The sequence below is a fragment of the Rhinoderma darwinii genome, chromosome 7, assembly GCF_050947455.1.
Source record: "Rhinoderma darwinii isolate aRhiDar2 chromosome 7, aRhiDar2.hap1, whole genome shotgun sequence".
NCBI classification, from domain to species: Eukaryota; Metazoa; Chordata; class Amphibia; order Anura; family Rhinodermatidae; genus Rhinoderma; species Rhinoderma darwinii.
Window position 1 is genome coordinate 106,541,657 of NC_134693.1, and position 16,672 is coordinate 106,558,328.

At 41.2% G+C, this 16,672-nt stretch overlaps 1 protein-coding gene across 2 annotated transcripts in view; it reads right to left on the minus strand.

Moving 5' to 3' along the window:
* The window catches only part of RAC2 (Rac family small GTPase 2), an 85,235-nt gene extending 69,451 nt beyond the window's left edge, over positions 1-15,784 (minus strand). For both annotated transcript variants that reach the window (XM_075832336.1, XM_075832337.1), the window contains exon 1: positions 15,700-15,784. In XM_075832336.1, the coding sequence (XP_075688451.1) occupies positions 15,700-15,734 (35 nt within the window). In that variant the 5' untranslated portion in view covers positions 15,735-15,784. The remainder of the gene's footprint in view (positions 1-15,699) is intronic.
* Positions 15,785-16,672: the final 888 nt, after the last annotated feature.

Here is a 16,672-nt window from a genome sequence, read left to right on the forward strand (position 1 = left end):
TGTGCTTGAGTGTCGCAGTCATAATGTGACAATATCACCATGGCTATACACTCTCCCCCAGTTAGGCAGCCCAGGGCTCCCCGGCTCCCTTACCAGCTGCTGTCATTATTGCTCTACCCAGCGCAGCGGGGAATACCGAGGGACACACACACCGACACAGGAGGAGCACTCGGCTGTTTCCATCAGTCCTATAGACATTGAATGGTGCAGCGGACTCTATTCAAGCTCCTCCGCACTGCAGGGGGTGCAGTGAGGAGGAACTGGGTTTCAGAACCTCCCTTCTTACGATACAAGAGGCCCCAAGCGATAAGACAATTATCACCTATCCTGTGGACAATTGTGGATTCTGGTATAAAACCTAATCAACATACTACACATTTTGAAGTCAATCTGACATCTTCCTTAGATACATCTAGTACATGCGGAAGAAGTAAACGCGTATTACTGTATGTTGTTTAAATATACACTACCGTTCAAAATTTTAGGGTCACTTAGAAATTTCCTTATTTTTGAAAGAAAAGCGCAGTTTTTTTCAATGAAGATAACATTAAATTAATCAGAAATACACTCTATACATTAAGAAAGGGAGGAAACCCCCAGCTCACCAGTTTGATGCGTCTCTGGACTCTCCGCTCGGATCCCCGCTACGGCTGGCGGTACACAATAGCAAAAACAGGAGAAATGATCCAGCGCTGAGTCGTGCTTTAAGTTAAAAAGGAAGCAGTATTCCCACTTTTATTGGGGTATTGAGATTAAAATCGAAGGGAGACGCAGTCCCAAGACATGTGTTGGTAGTAGGCGGTTTGCCCTGGCCTACGCGTTTCAAGCACGTACTGTGCTCTTAATCATGGCAAAGAAATGTGAAAGCACTTCCTACCTTGCCTGCTTGATATACGTAAGTAATGAGTGTAGAAAATTCAGGTGAGTGAATAACCCTGAGTGCTGATTGTTACTGCAGGTGAGATATACCTGCGAGGAGAATCAGCAAAGGTATATATAATCAAAAAGGTATATGCTATGTACTAAAAATTAATGGACATATCCATTCCGTACAAAAAACAATAACTATATTTCGATGAAACTACACAAAATATTAGATATTACATGCAGTACCTTAAATCGTATAACTCATGTAGCAGGCAAAGCAGTGTTGGCCTCACAATGCATTGAAGATTATCACAGATGTTATATTTACGAAACATAAAATTAAAAACAATATAAATTGCGCAATTCTAGTCTGACTTGATTCTGATTGTTGCATATTTAGTCGCGCATATAAGATATTTATGATATACGACATTATCATGCAAACAAGTCTGAAATGTAATTAAAAACTATTGGGGGAAGAAAATTAATTGTTCCCAACATAATAAAAAAATATATATATACACGTACATGACCAGAGGAACCCTGTGTTAACTGTATATGTGTAGTAGTTATATACTACAAGAACACTTGAGTTCGTCACTGAATCCCAGTAGATTGAATCTTATGCTGTAGGTGCTTTATTAGGAGTAGTCAGAGAAACCCGACGTTAGTGAGGTGTGAATGAGGGTATAAAAAGTTTAATGCGATTTGTTGCAAGTATATATTTGGGGGAGCTTGGGTTGGTGGAGCGGGTGTTTCGTGTCCTTTTCTGGGTGCAGCTGTGTCTTCGACAGCATTCATTCCGAGCATTCTAAACATCCAAAGACTGAATGAATGTAATGCACTCTCAGAAAAACAAATAAATATTGGAAAAGCATATACCTCATTTCAATAGGTAACAACTCCGGAACAAATGGTTACGATATACAGCAGGTTCTACTAACTAATCGAAATCAGAAGAATCGTTTCCATAATTAACACACTATAAACGAAAAACGTAAAAAACACCAAGAAAAATCTCGTACATACTTGCAACAAATCGCATGAAACTTTTTATACCCTCATTCACACCTTACTAACGTCGGGTTTCTCTGACTACTCCTAAATATCTTATATGCTCGACTAAATATGCAACAATCAGAATCAAGTCAGACTAGAATTGCGCAATTTATATTGTTTTTAATTTTATGTTTCGTAAATATAACATCTGTGATATATCTTCAATGCATTGTGAGGCCAACACTGCTTTGCCTGCTACATGAGTTATACGATTTAAGGTACTGCATGTAATATCTAATATTTTGTGTAGTTTCATCGAAATATAGTTATTGTTTTTTGTACGGAATGGATATGTCCATAAATTTTTAGTATATATCATAAACTTTTTTGATTATATATACCTTTGCTGATTCTTCTCGCAGGTATCTCTCACCTGCAGTAACAATCAGCACTCGGTTATTCACTCACCTGAATTTTCTACACTCATTACTTACGTATATCAAGCAGGCAAGGTAGGAAGTGCTTTCACATTTCTTTGCCATGATTAAGAGCACAGTACGTGCTTGAAACGCGTAGGCCAGGGCAAACCGCCTACTACCTACACATGTCTTCGGACTGCGTCCCCCTTCAATTTTAATCTCTATACCCCAATAAAAGTGGGAATACTGCTTCCTTTTTAACTTAAAGCACGACTCAGCGCTGGATCATTTCTCCTGTTTTTACACTCTATACATTGTTAATGTGCTAAATGACTATTCTAGCTGCATACGTCTGTTTTTTAATGCAATATCTACATAGGTGTATAGAGGCCCATTTCCAGCAACCATCACTCCAGTGTTCCAATGGTACATTGTGTTTGCTAACTGTGTTAGAAGGCTAATGGATGATTAGAAAACACTTGAAAACCCTTGTGCAATTATGTTAGCACCGCTATAAACCGTTTTGCTGTTTAGAGGAGCTATAAAACTGACCTTCCTTTGAGCTAGTTGAGAATCTGGAGCATTACATTTGTGGGTTCGATTAAACTCTCAAAATGGCTAGAAAAAGAGAGCTTTCATGTGAAACTCGACAGTCTATTCTTGTTCTTAGAAATGAAGGCTATTCCATGCAAGAAATTGCCAAGAAACTGAAGATTTCCTACAACGGTGTAATGACGGGGGTGGGGAGACAGACAAGTGAGCCCTAATCTACCCACCACTCAGTCCCTGCCTACTTGCAACGACCTGCCCTAGGCGACGGGGTACAACTTGGCGACGGTCCCTACGCTCAATAAGTGCACGACAGACAAACAGACAAGGGTACACAGAGCTAGGGGGAGAAAGGGGCAGTTGCCCACGGCAACACCGTGAGCAACAAGAGAAGTGAACAAGCCGAGTCAAACCAGGAGAGTACGAGGTGCCAAACGCAGAGCAGAAGAGTAGTAAACAAGCCGAGTCAAACCAGGAGTGTACGAGGTACCAAACGCAGAGCAGGAGAGTAGTCAGCAAGCCGGGTTCAATATGAAGCAAGGACAATGGTACAAGAAGCTGCAGCAGGGCCAGGAAACCAAACGAGAAGAATCACAAGCAAAGGAGGAACAGGAAAGGCAGGTATAAATAGACAGAGGGCGGGAGCTAGCTCCGTCTGGCCAGGCTGTGATAGGTTCTCCCACTCCTAAGCCTGCCACCCTGAGTGGTGGAAGATGGAGTCAGTCTCACAGACATAGAAGCAGGTGCAGACTCATTATCTATGGGCGTTAACCCCGAAGCTGTGCCTGGCAGATCCTTTACAAACGGTGTGTACTACTCCCTTCAGAGGACAGCACAAACAGGCTCTAAACAGAGTAAAAAGAGAAGTGGGAGGCCCCGCTGCACAACTGTGCAACAAAACAAGTACATTAGAGACTCTAGTTTGAGAAATAGATGCCTCACAGGTCCTCAACTGGCAGCTTCATTAAATAGTAGCCGCAAAACGCCAGTGTCAACGTCTACAGTGAAGAGGCGACTCCGGGATGCTGGCCTTCAGGGCAGAGTGGCAAAGAAAAAGCCATATCTGAGACTGGCTAATAAAAGGAAAAGATTAATATGGGCAAAAGCACACAGACATTGGACAGAGGAAGATTGGAAAATAGTGTTATGGACAGACGAATCGAAGCTTGAGGTGTTTGGCTCACACAGAAGAACATTTGTGAGATGCAGAACAACTGAAAAGATACTGGAAGAGTGCCTGACGCCATCTGTCAAGCATGGTGGAGGTAATGTGATGGTCTGGGGTTGCTTTGGTGCTGGTAAAGTGGGAGATTTGTACAAGGTAAAAGGGATTTTGAATAAGGAAGGCTATCACTCCATTTTGCAACGCCATGCCATACCCTGTGGACAGCGCTTGATTGGAACCAATTTCATCCTACAACAGGACAATGACCCAAAGCACACCTCCAAATGATGCAAGAACTATTTAGGGAAGAAGCAGGCAGCTGGTATTCTATCTGTAATGGAGTGGCCAGCGCAGTCACCAGATCTCAACCCCATAGAGCTGTTGTGGGAGCAGCTTGACCGTATGGTACGCAAGAAGTGCCCATCAAGCCAATCCAACTTGAGGGAGGGGCTTCTGGAAGCATGGGGTGAAATTTCTCCTCATTACCTCAGCAAATTAACAGCTAGAATGCCAAAGGACTGCAATGCTGTAATTGCTGCAAATGGAGCATTCTTTGACGAAAGCCAAGTTTGAAGGAGAAAATTATTATTTCAAATAAAAATCATTATTTCTAACCTTGTCAATGTCTTGACTATATTTTCTAGTCATTTTGCAACTCATTTGATAAATATAAGTGTGAGTTTTCATGGAAAACACAAAATTGTCTGGTGACCCCAAACTTTTGAATGGTAGTGTAGTTTTTAAGATCCTGATGATTCACGATTCCTATTTTCTATTCGGTGGTGGCATGTGATCTTGCCTTTTTCGGTTTTCATGAAGGGCATATGGGAATCAAGCACTGCTCAAGGGCCAACAGCATTATGAGAGCCAACAGCCATCCACCTAGAAACTGCACCATATATCAAATAACATCCCCTAATCTAGAAGGAATTCACTTCTGTATGGGGAAAGAGATATGGCAATGTATCTTTAAAAAAAACAAAAAAAAAAAACAAACCCAGAGTGATTGTCCCTTTTAGCCTCAACAACTGTTTTCTGAAGGGGCCCCTAATGCCAATCAAATTGCACAGTCTGCACCAACTCATAGCATAAGCCTTGCCGTATGTCTTTCAATATAGAGGATAATTGCACTACAAGGGTGAATTTACACGTCACATAACATAATTTGTATAGCAAAAAAAGCAGCTGCGAAAATTTACACCATGTATTCCCATTGGTTGAGAAAAAATCTGCAACATATACATTTACTTTTCGAAGTGTTATCTATATGTTTCATGGATTTTGTATTCAGTATTTCAGCATAGACTTTAGTACAATGTGAAATTTAGCACCGAAATCTGCAATAAATATCTGTAGCAAATATGCCACAAAATCTGCAATCTGCAATCTGCCTTATTTGCTGCAAAATTACTGTTGCAGATTTTGTGGCATATTTTTATACAATATGTGAATCCACCCTAAAGCTTCGCATTGGATCCTGTATTGTGCAACACAGGGTCCCTACCATTACTTACTATTGAGCCACAGACACTCCATGTGCCTTAAGGGGGTTTTCCCACAAACTAAAATACAGTAATGTGTCCATAAATGGCAGTTATACATTTGTGCAATTAAATGTCATTTTCTAAAATGGACTGTTATAAAGATATATTATTACCATGCCTCTGTCAGAAGTTTTGTTGTGTTACTGGTTGACCATGGATCCGACCATAACCCATTCCTCTGGCTATGGTCGGGAAAAGACACATCCCGACCATAGTATGGCTTTGTGGTCGCTTTCAATGTTCTCATGAAAGCGCTTTATTTCGTTTGCACTCGGTTACTTCCGATTATTCCCGAGTGCTTGGTGTAACTACAAGCCTGTAGCTGCTACTGCGCATGTGCAGCAGTAGCGCTGTCAAAATCCCCGCCTGCACTCGGGAACTGGCAACTGTTCCCGAGTGCTTCTGCTAACCCATTAAATAGCTTTTGAGGTAATGGTCCAATTACCTTTGGTCCCTTGAAAAAGAGGCAGATCCTTATTAAGAGCTGTAATTCCTAAACCCTTCCTCGAATTAGGATGTGAATACCCTCAAATTAAAGCTGAGAGTCTGCACTTTAAGCCCATATTGGCTATATAACTGTATATTCAATATGTTTTGGTAAACAGCTAAAATGCCAAAACTTGTGTCACTGTCCAAATAATTCTGGACCTAACTGTATGTGTATAGTAGCATTAGCTTGGCTGAGTTTCTTTTTATAGACTTATTTATGCTACAATAAATTGTTGGGCTTTATTTAGGAATTTTTTTGGAGCTGTTTTTTTTTTTTTGTTCCAAACATACATAGCATAACATGACCAAATGCAGATTTATTCACCAACTGCTGTCCTTATTACTATTTGTTCTCGTTTCCCCACCATTTATTTTCATATATAAAAATCATATCCCTACAGACAATCTGCTATAGAATACTTTAGTTCTGCATTTAGTATCACTATATTTGGATGTATTAGGATGATTAGTTGCCAAATTATGCCCACCTAGACACAACTCGGTGTGATAAAATGGCATGTGTCAAAACGGATGCAAACACCATTCATATGCATTAGATGAATCCACCTACATATGTGTGATTTGCATCTTAAAAAGAAGCTATTGCATTATTTACATGTTGCTCATGTCTGGAGCGGAGATGCATGAAACCTGTAAGATTAGTAAGAAATACCCGATGTATGGTAGTAGGCCCATTTAACAGATTATATTTAGAAGCTATAACTGTCTTACAAATTGACTTTGAGACTTAGAGTTTATATAAATAACGCTTAACCATTGTATAATTAAAACGTATTCAACTTTCTATACTTTTTGTTTTTCAATATTCCTCTTGATTTTTAAGGTCTTTGTTTGTTGTTGGGGAATGGAACGTTCTTGTTTACATCCGAACAGGGGTGGGACCCGACCTATTCTTCCCGGTTCTCCGGAGAACCGGTTGTTAAAATAACAGAAGGTATGGAGAATCGGGGAGAAGCGGGATCCCGACCCAATCCTCCCTGTACTTCAATTGTATTTGCCTTCTTTAGACATAAATACATTTGAAGAGTTTAACTAGTGTTAGCAAGACAGGGGAACTAAAAGTTCCCTGCCATTCAGAACTTTTTCTATGATGCATGCATGATTCTTCAGGAGCAGGCCTGGTTACAAGAGGCCTGGCCTACATCACTGCTTGACGGTGTGGGAATGGGGACAGGTGAGTACTGTATGTTTATTTGTTTTAAGGGGCACTGTGGAGCTTCATCTTTAGAGGGCACAGACTGAGTCACTATATACATGGGGCACTGTATGCGGAGCACAATACACAGTGGGCACTGTGACACTATCTACAGAGGGCATTGTGTGTATATGACACTATCTGCAGAAGCACTGTGTGTGTGAGACATCATCAACAGGATCACTGTTGCCGATGCTCTGGCTGGGAATTCCGCTCCTGAAGGAGCCCCTGGCGTCACAATGCATATATAAACAGTGATGTCAGGGGCTCCTCCAGGAGCAGAATCCCTGCCAGAGCATCTGCAATGCTCTGGCTGGGGATCCACTCCTAGAGGGAACCCCAAATGGCGCTATATACGGGGGGCGGTGTAGCCCTATCCACAGGATGGGGTGTGTGTGTGGCGCTATCTACAGGGAGGGGGGTGTGGCACTATCTTCAGAGGGCTGGGTAGCACAATCTACAGAGGGCTGGGTGGCACTATCTACAGAGGGCTGGGTGGCATGTTCTGTCTTCAGTGCCTGCGCACACTTATTAGGAGCGGGGCAATGGCTGTATTACACAGCCGCAGCCCCGCTCTAACGCGGAGATCAGAGAAACCTCTCATCTCCGCTGCTATTCTCCTGAATGCTGCGATCAAAACTGACTGCAGCATTCAAGGGAAAAATGAGAAGGGGAATGCTCCTTGGATCGCGTCACAGGAAATCCTTGTGACGCGATTGAGGGACATACCATACATGGGCAGACAGCCCAGGGTCCATTGATGGACACCAGGGCTGTCTTACAATATTTCTTGTTAGGGCATACTTAGGTATGTCCTAACAACTGCCTGTGTACTATCCGTACACAGGCTAATGTACTGGCATATAGATATATGCCAGTACATTAAAGTTTAAAAGTAAAAAAGTAAAAACTTAAAGGAATGTTAAATTAAAAAAATACACATACACTTTTTTTACAATAAACATTCAAATAAAAGCCAAAATACATAAAATATACACATATACGGTATTGGCGCGGCCATAATAACCTGCACAACAATTTTTTGCGTCATTTATGATGTGTACACTGTAAAAAATAAAAAATAAAAACTGCTTTCTTTCACTTATTAATGTAATTCACAAGGTGTGATGAATTTAACCTCCATGTGCCTCACATTAATAGTAATTAACCCCATCATGTTACTCACACATTAACCCAATGTTGTCCATTATGACTGAGAAACATGATGGGGTTAATTACTATTAATTTGAGGCACATTCAAAATTCATCACACCATGTTCCTCACATCAGAAAATGGAATAACTTATTTTTTTTCATTACTGTTGGCAAAGTATCGTTTTGGTATCGAGAATCGCAATACTACACAAAGTATCGGTATCGAATTCCAAATTCTAGTATCGTGACAACCCTAACCAGTAGTGGTCAGCGCATATCGCCTAGCCCTAGTGATAAAGTGAGACATCACCTACCTGTATACAACCAGAAAACCAGAGAGATATTGGCCACCATAGTAGTTGTCAGCCAAACTAGTGCAGACATATTTGTTTGTTTATTTGTATGCAGAAATTATTGGAATAAAGCCACGCCCCTTAGCCCCACCCACCAGATAAGTCACGCCCCATAAGACACACCAACCAAAGAAGCCACACTCAAAGTGTCCCTGGAGAACAAAAAAAAAATGTCAAATGTTGACAAGTACCAAAGTTGCAAAATAATTCTCTATGCATGAGATATGCTGGATATGGCCAGAGGACTATGGAGAGCCACTTTTACAAGCATTTTTTTTTTGTAGGGCTGTGAGATCTGGAGTTAGGCTACATTCACCCAACAGTGAACAAAAATGGGCATTTTCATGGCCATTTTGCATCAATGTCTCCAAATTTTCATCCATTTCAAGTCCATCTGACCGTTTTTAATGGCCATTTGTCATCCATTTGCCATCCGTTTTCATGGTTGGATTTCATTTGTCAGGGTTTTTTTTTCCCAACCCCCAAAAATACTACACTGGGCTGCCTACAGGGGGCTGTGTGGCACTACCTACAGGGGGCTGTGTGGCACTACCTACAGGGGGCTGTGTGGCACTACCTACAGGGGGCTGTGTGGCACTACCTACAGGGGGCTGTGTGGCACTACCTACAGGGGGGTTGATGGTCATTTTACTGTGAGTGGCGGGTTAATGGTTGTTTTACTGTGAGTGAGGGGCTTATGGTCTTCAAGTGGTTTCCCCCTCTGAGCTCCAATTGAAATTAATAGGAGGCAGAAAATACCTGTGGCACCCGTTTGGTGTGCTTCTTTTGCATTAGCTGCAACGGCTTAAAAAAAAAAAAAAAACGCAAAAAAAAAATAAAAAATGAAGGAATTTTGAGAACGATTTTTGCCTTACAAAGAACACTGTGTGAATATACCCTACGAGTATAGTACTCGTTTTTAGCCATTTTATGTCTCTCTAAACAGTTTTTGGTAAGGGTGCCATGAGGAAATGTTGTTATTTTTCCAGTGCTGCCTCGTGTCCAAAAAGGTTGGGAAACTCTGTACTAGGCTACAGGATCACGCCGGCCTACACAAGGATCCCGTCGTGGAGCAGCTCAGTTCCTCGTAGGAACGGAGCCTAGGTGAGTAGATTTTTTTTTTGTTTGGGGGCACTGTCTACAAGGGGGAGGTGGGGGCTGTATGGCACGATCTACAAGGGGGAGGTGGGGGGATGTATGGCACAGTCTACATGGAGGAGGTGGGGGATTATGGCACTGTCTACAGGGAGGCTGTATGGCACAATCTATAGGGGGCACTATCTAGAAGGGGGGGCTGTGTGTGGCAGCTAGGGGAGGGGGGCATTATACTGTGTGGGGGCCACTAAGCGGACATTATACTGTATAGCGATACTACAGAGGGTCAATATACTGCGTGTAGCACTTACGGGGCATAATACTGTGTGGGCACAATTAGAGGACAAAATACTGTGTCCTTGAAAGGGTTATAATATATTATTATTATTATAATACTGTATGGGGCACTAAAAGGGCATTATACTGTGTATAATTTTGCACGGGGCGCCATCTATCCTAAGGCCGGCCCTGGCATAAAGCTACTGTGCATGAGCTCATTCTGATCAGGACGTCACAGTCACAAAGGAACTGGGACAGCTAGGTTAGACACAGACATCGACTGCACATGTGCCAAACTCTGGCACAGGTTTAGTATATCTTATAAGAATACTGCAGTTCTAAGAATATTCAACACAGAGTACCACACACTTAACGGATATAATCTAATGTGGAATCATATATGAGTGGCGTCAAAAGAAAGAGCAAATCTATTCCCAACCTGGGAACATTTAAAGAGGCTCTGTCACCACATTATAAGTGCCCTATCTCCTGCATAAGGAGATCGACGCTATAATGTAGATGACAGCAGTGCTTTTTATTTTAAAAAAACAATCTATTTTTACCACTTTATTAGCGATTTTAGATTTATGCTAATGAGTTGCTTAATGCCCAAGTGGGCGTATTTTTACTTTAGACCAAGTGGGCGTTGTACATGGGAGTGTATGACGCTGACCAATCAGCCTCATGCACTCCTCTCCATTCATTTACTCAGAGCATAGGGATCCTGCTAGATCCTTATGTGCTGTCTTATACTAACACATTAACAATACTGAAGTGTTTAGTTAGTGAATAGACATTCCACGGGATGTCTATTCACAATCTCTGCACTTCGTTACTGTTTCTATGGTAGTTACAGCAGAGGAGGCGTAATCTCATTGTAACCTGTCATTTACTGCGTAATCTCGCGAGATCACGCTTCCTCTGCTGTAACTACCACAGACAGAGTAATGAAGTGCAGAGATTGTGAATAGACATCCCGTGGAATGTCTATTCACTGTCTAAACACTTCAGTATTGTTAATGTGTTAGTATAAGACAGCACATAAGGATCTAGCAGGATCCCTATGCACTGAGTAAATGAATAGAGAGGAGTGCATGAGGCTGATTGGTCACTGATTGGTCAACGTCATACACTCCTCTGTACAAAGCACACCCTGTCTAAAGTAAAAATACGCCCACTTGGACATTAAGCAACTCATTAGCATAAATCTAAAATGACTAATAAAGTGGTAAAAATAGATCGTTTTTTTTAAAATAAAAAGCACTGCTGTCTGCTGTCATCTACATTATAGCGCCAATCTCCTTATGTAGGAGATAGGGCACTTATAATGTGGTGACAGAGCCTCTTTAAGTCAAACTTTATAGACAATATACGTAAAAGGGCACACAGAATTAGATGTAGGTGATGTTGGCTCTAATGTCATAGAAATATTTATAAGGGCAAGGTGCAAGTGAGGGTCATTGTGCGGAGTAAAGTATTCGATGTGAATGAACAAATTTAGTGGCTTTTCTCTCTCTTAGGGATTCCTCTACCAGAAAGCAGCCAAACAATCACATGGCATGCTGTTTGAGGTCTCACAGTGTGCCATGTGCTCTGTGGGCACTACTGCATTCACAAGCATCTGTGCACACATTATGGTATTTTCGCCCCTGTGTGTCATTTTCCGTTGCACAGAAATACACACAGAGGATACCCATGAATAAGTGTGAGGAGGATCTATGAAAAATTATCTTTACAGGAGTGCCATGGCTAAATTGGCGCTCGGCCTTATAGCAACTACCATGATCAGTAGAAGGTCTACCATTACTGCAGGTATCCAATATGTATAAAGATAATAAGCCACAATAGTGAGAATATTAAACACAAGCAGTTATTCTGCCCGTTTACGAGCGCCGATCGACAATACAACATGATGATCGTCGCTTATTTGCTCCACTCAATAAGAGTAATGATTGCAAGCGATTAAATTTTTCATCTTGTCTGCAACACATGGAGATGGTCGCTAGTCGGTTTCACATTTTCTTAAGATCCCATCAGCCAACGAGGCATCTTCTTATTCATCGGCTGATCGCTGCCCTGTTTACACAGGGCAATGATCGGGAATGAGCATTCGTATACACCTTCATTCACCTAATACTTGGCCCGTGTAAAACGGTCTTTAGGAACTATCTGTTAGAGATAAAACTGAAACAAAAGAAGTCTCTTTGAAGATCGGCAGTGAAACAGGAACTAGCCTGAAATAAAACATGTACTGTATATCTGGGCAGAGCTCTCACATCTTAGGGGGAAGGTCATTTGCATAAACCCTAAGAGAAGGAAGGATAAAAGAGGTACAACCACAAGTTCACCTGCGTCATGCATATAGTGCCTCCCATAGAATACATTCAGTTCATGTGTGACTGGGATAGTTGGACTATTTGTAAGGGTACTAGTAACGCAAGAATACATATGGGGGGAAATTTACTATTGGTGCTACACTGAATTCTGGCCTAAGTTGCACCATTTTTTGGCACAAATCATTTTCGACAAATGTATTAATGTAAAGAGCCAAAAAGAGCAGATGCTTGCGACTTGCTGGACAATGTGGCGTAGCTTAGCTGAAACGGGGGCCTGGCTTAAGTGGCATCAAATTGCTCTTAAAACTAAAATAAGCCAACCAAGAGGCAGTACAAAGATAGACATGAGTCACTGTGATAAATGTGGTGCATCCAGTCTAGTTCTATACTGTCTGAATTTAAGAAAGTATTCATAAATCTGCCCCATTATGTGTCTGATCTTACCGCTATTCACATTTTATAATGTAGGTTCTTAAAAGGATCGTCCTAACTGGACAACTCCTGACGATGTGTCCTGCTAGAGTATATAGACATCAGAGGGAGGCCCCAACTCAGAACCCCCTCTATGTTTTGGGACAGAATTGATGCAAATATCGGCTCCTACACAGACGGACCTAGTGCAGCCATATATTCCACTTCTGTTCTCGTTTGTCACCCAGCGAAGGCTGCTGTTTGCTGAGGGTTTCAGCAACAGGACCCACGCGATCAGATTGGACAAACCCTTTAAGAACTTATTCCCCAAATCTCTTTATTGCAGGGTCCTTATCTAATATATATTTTTATTGGGTTTTATTTGGTTAAAATTATATTAATTTTAGACGCTCACAAGTCTCTTGCTCACTTAGCCCTATTTTAGGTATGTTAGGCATTTGTATTACCATACGTCTTTCTTCCCACCATGTGTATGTTCCTATTAGTGTGCTAACCAATAAGCTCAATCAGAAATTGGCTGTGCTTTTTAGAGTATGTGCACACAGTGTGGATTAGCTGCAGATTTTCTGCAACGTATTGCATTGTGGAAAATGGGCTGCGTATTACAGTAGCAGCAAAGTGGATGAGATTTCAACAAATTTCATGCACACGCTGCTGAAAAATTATGAAGAAAAGATGGGCGGAAATTAATCTGTAGTGCGGATTCTCAATCTGCGAAAATCTTGCAAAAACACTGAAATTTCCACACAGAAAATCCGGTTGGGAAATACTCGGCGCTTGCGCTTCGTGTGAACATACCCTTAAAGTGCTGACAAGTAGGTTCACCCTGCTCTACAGAAACGCAAATTGTAGAAATACAGTATAGACCTAGAATTATGTTGTTTCCTGCTACACCTACAGGCCATCTTTACAGCTTACACTTATGTGGACCAGAATATGTCTGTTTCATAAAAACGCATGTATGTTGTTCCACACATTGGAATGAAAGAAGAAATATGAGATCACTTAAAAATAAACTGCCATGTTTCAGATAACACTTTAACGCGGATAATAATTCTCACAAAACCTGAGCACGTCAGCACCACTTCCTCTACCAGCCTGGGTGTGGTGGTTTAGTGGCATTCGTTTTCCACCAATCTGCCTTGCTCTGTTCTTGGGAATATATGCCTATCAGACGCAAAGTCACAGAACCTTCTAAATGATGATGATGATGATGATGATGATTGGCACCATGAGCCCAAAAAGACAAGTACTGTTACGTAAACCGCTTACATAAACATGATTATTATCATATCATAGGTTAATTGTGCCTCTATCATATAGTTCATTTTCAGGTCTTGCTTCTTTGCTAGTCAAGTGGCATACTGTATTTATAATCCCCTACCTGGTTTTGAGCTCTTTTGTAAAGGCTCTGTTCACACTTACGTTCAGAGCCTGGTTTGTCGACCTTTCCTGTATTTTTGATGGCAAGGATAGCTCAGTTTGCATCACTATTCTTGCTGTCAAAAAATACTAAAATCCTGATAGACTGTTTTAAATTTAATGGGGTCTATTGGGGGTTGCCAGTATCAGTTTGGAAACGGATCTGTCATGTTTCAATACATACTTTTCTTCAATGTTTGCAGTTAACTAAATCTGTCTCTCTAATTGCATGCTATGAGGAAGGAAAAAGTCCAGTAACTACGAGGTATAAATAATAGGTTTCAGTAATAGTAAACCATAAAGAAGAAAACAGGTGATTTTCGTAAGTTGTTATCTAAACTCTAGGTACTAATGACGTCTAATCATTCTGGCAGCAAATGAAAGAATGGCCTACAGCCCAGTATTTAATAATCCGATGAATGTGTGTCGATAATGCCACACGTATTCAACATGTAGAGTGCAACTTCAATTAGTAAAGATTTGTTTGAAAACATGTCGAGACAAACAGTGACATTAGGAGAACATATGGTGAAGGTTGGTTCCAGTTGCACTGATGCTATAATGAATGCGCACTTCCACCCGAAGGCCTGGGCTACACCTAGACTTTTTATAGTGCTGCTAAATGATTATAACTATTGAGCCACAGCTGCAGTCCAAATGAACACATTGAGTTGAATGCAATCTTGTGGACTGCAGCTGTCACTCAAGAATTAAATTCAATAATTAGCACTACAAAAAATCTAGGTGTAGCCCTGGCCTAAGAGCACATTCACAGTAGTGACCAGATCTGTTCTCCGATCCATCATCATTGACCAAACTTGGATCCCTCGAACGGCAATTGTCATTAACAAAATCAGTCCAGGAGTAATCTTAATATACGATTCTGTCAGAGTTTTGAATTCCCTATTATGAGCTCCCGTCAGGAGGCTGATGATTATAGTCTATAGTCTACCAATGGGACACCTATCCTAATATAGACTATAGTCTATAGTCTACCAATGGGACACCTATCCTAATATAGACATTTCATAAGTCTGCATGGAAACTGCATTTCCCTGACTGTCCAACAATATTTTCACCAGGGGTAAGTAATCCATTAATAATATATTAGGGAATTATTGTTTATTGCATATTCTTTTCTGTAGAAAACCACCGAATCGGAGGGACAATTTAAATAAATAGCCATATAATTATCACAGTACATCTTCTAAAAGAGCAGACACCCATGAGATTCACAGCATAAAACACATATACGGGGAGTAGGTTGTAAAGCATTAAAAGCAATTTCTACAAATTTTACCTGAAGTACTCAGTTTTGTCAGTATATGTCTAGCACAACGTATATCCCTATATAGATATAGTAAGATCACTTTACTTACCCATCTCCCACCACGACACACTTTATGGCCTGCATGGCTGGTAAAAGAAGTGAACTTATGTTGAAAGCACTTGTCACTGAAAAAAAGGAACTTAAAAAATAGAGAGAGGAGGAGGAGGGCGAGGAGGATGTCTACACAGAGAATAGACCACAAGTGCTCGATGCTGTAAAACAGGAAAAGATATTTCCCCAGCTATACAGGAACTAAAAGTTGTAACCCTTCAGACGACAAATAACTGTCATATATATATATATATATATATATATATTGTAATAGGATTAGGGAGCGGGACAGTCGTCTCCCGGGGTAGACGGGCACTCGGTATCAATCACGCCAGTAAATTTCAGTCCGCACAGCAAAGATGTGGTACTACTGGCCTCAGCCAGTTTTATTTACAGGTTGTACATGAATAAAACGAAAACAAACGAAAAGAAAACCTCTATGCCTGTCCGGCACTAACTATACAGTCAGGTATCCTAACTAACACAGTGCAGGCCTAATGCCTGGCACCATAAACCATGCAGACCATACAAACTGTTATGAATGCAGTCGGTTCTCTCTCACAAGCTCCTCTCCCCAGGCTGAGAGAGAGTGTGACTGAACTGCAGCCTTTTTAAAGGGCTATCACACCTGACCCCTGATTAATAGCTAGACAGCCCAAGACCAGGACTGTGTGGATGGAGTGGTGGCATGCTTTCTCAATAATAGCATATTTTTTCTCATGGTCGTTCAGCTTCCTACTCAGATATAGTATGGGATGTTCTTCCCCATTTTGTACCTCTGACAGTACAGCCCCAAGGCCCACATTAGATGCATCTGTTTGTAGAATAAATTCTCTTTTAAAATCTGGGGCAATCAATACCGGCTGAGCGCACAAAATGTTTTTAAGAGCCTGAAATGATTGTTCAGCCTCTGGTGTTCACTTGACCCTTACGGAGTCTTTCCCTTTAGTCAGGTCTGGTAAAGGGGCTGC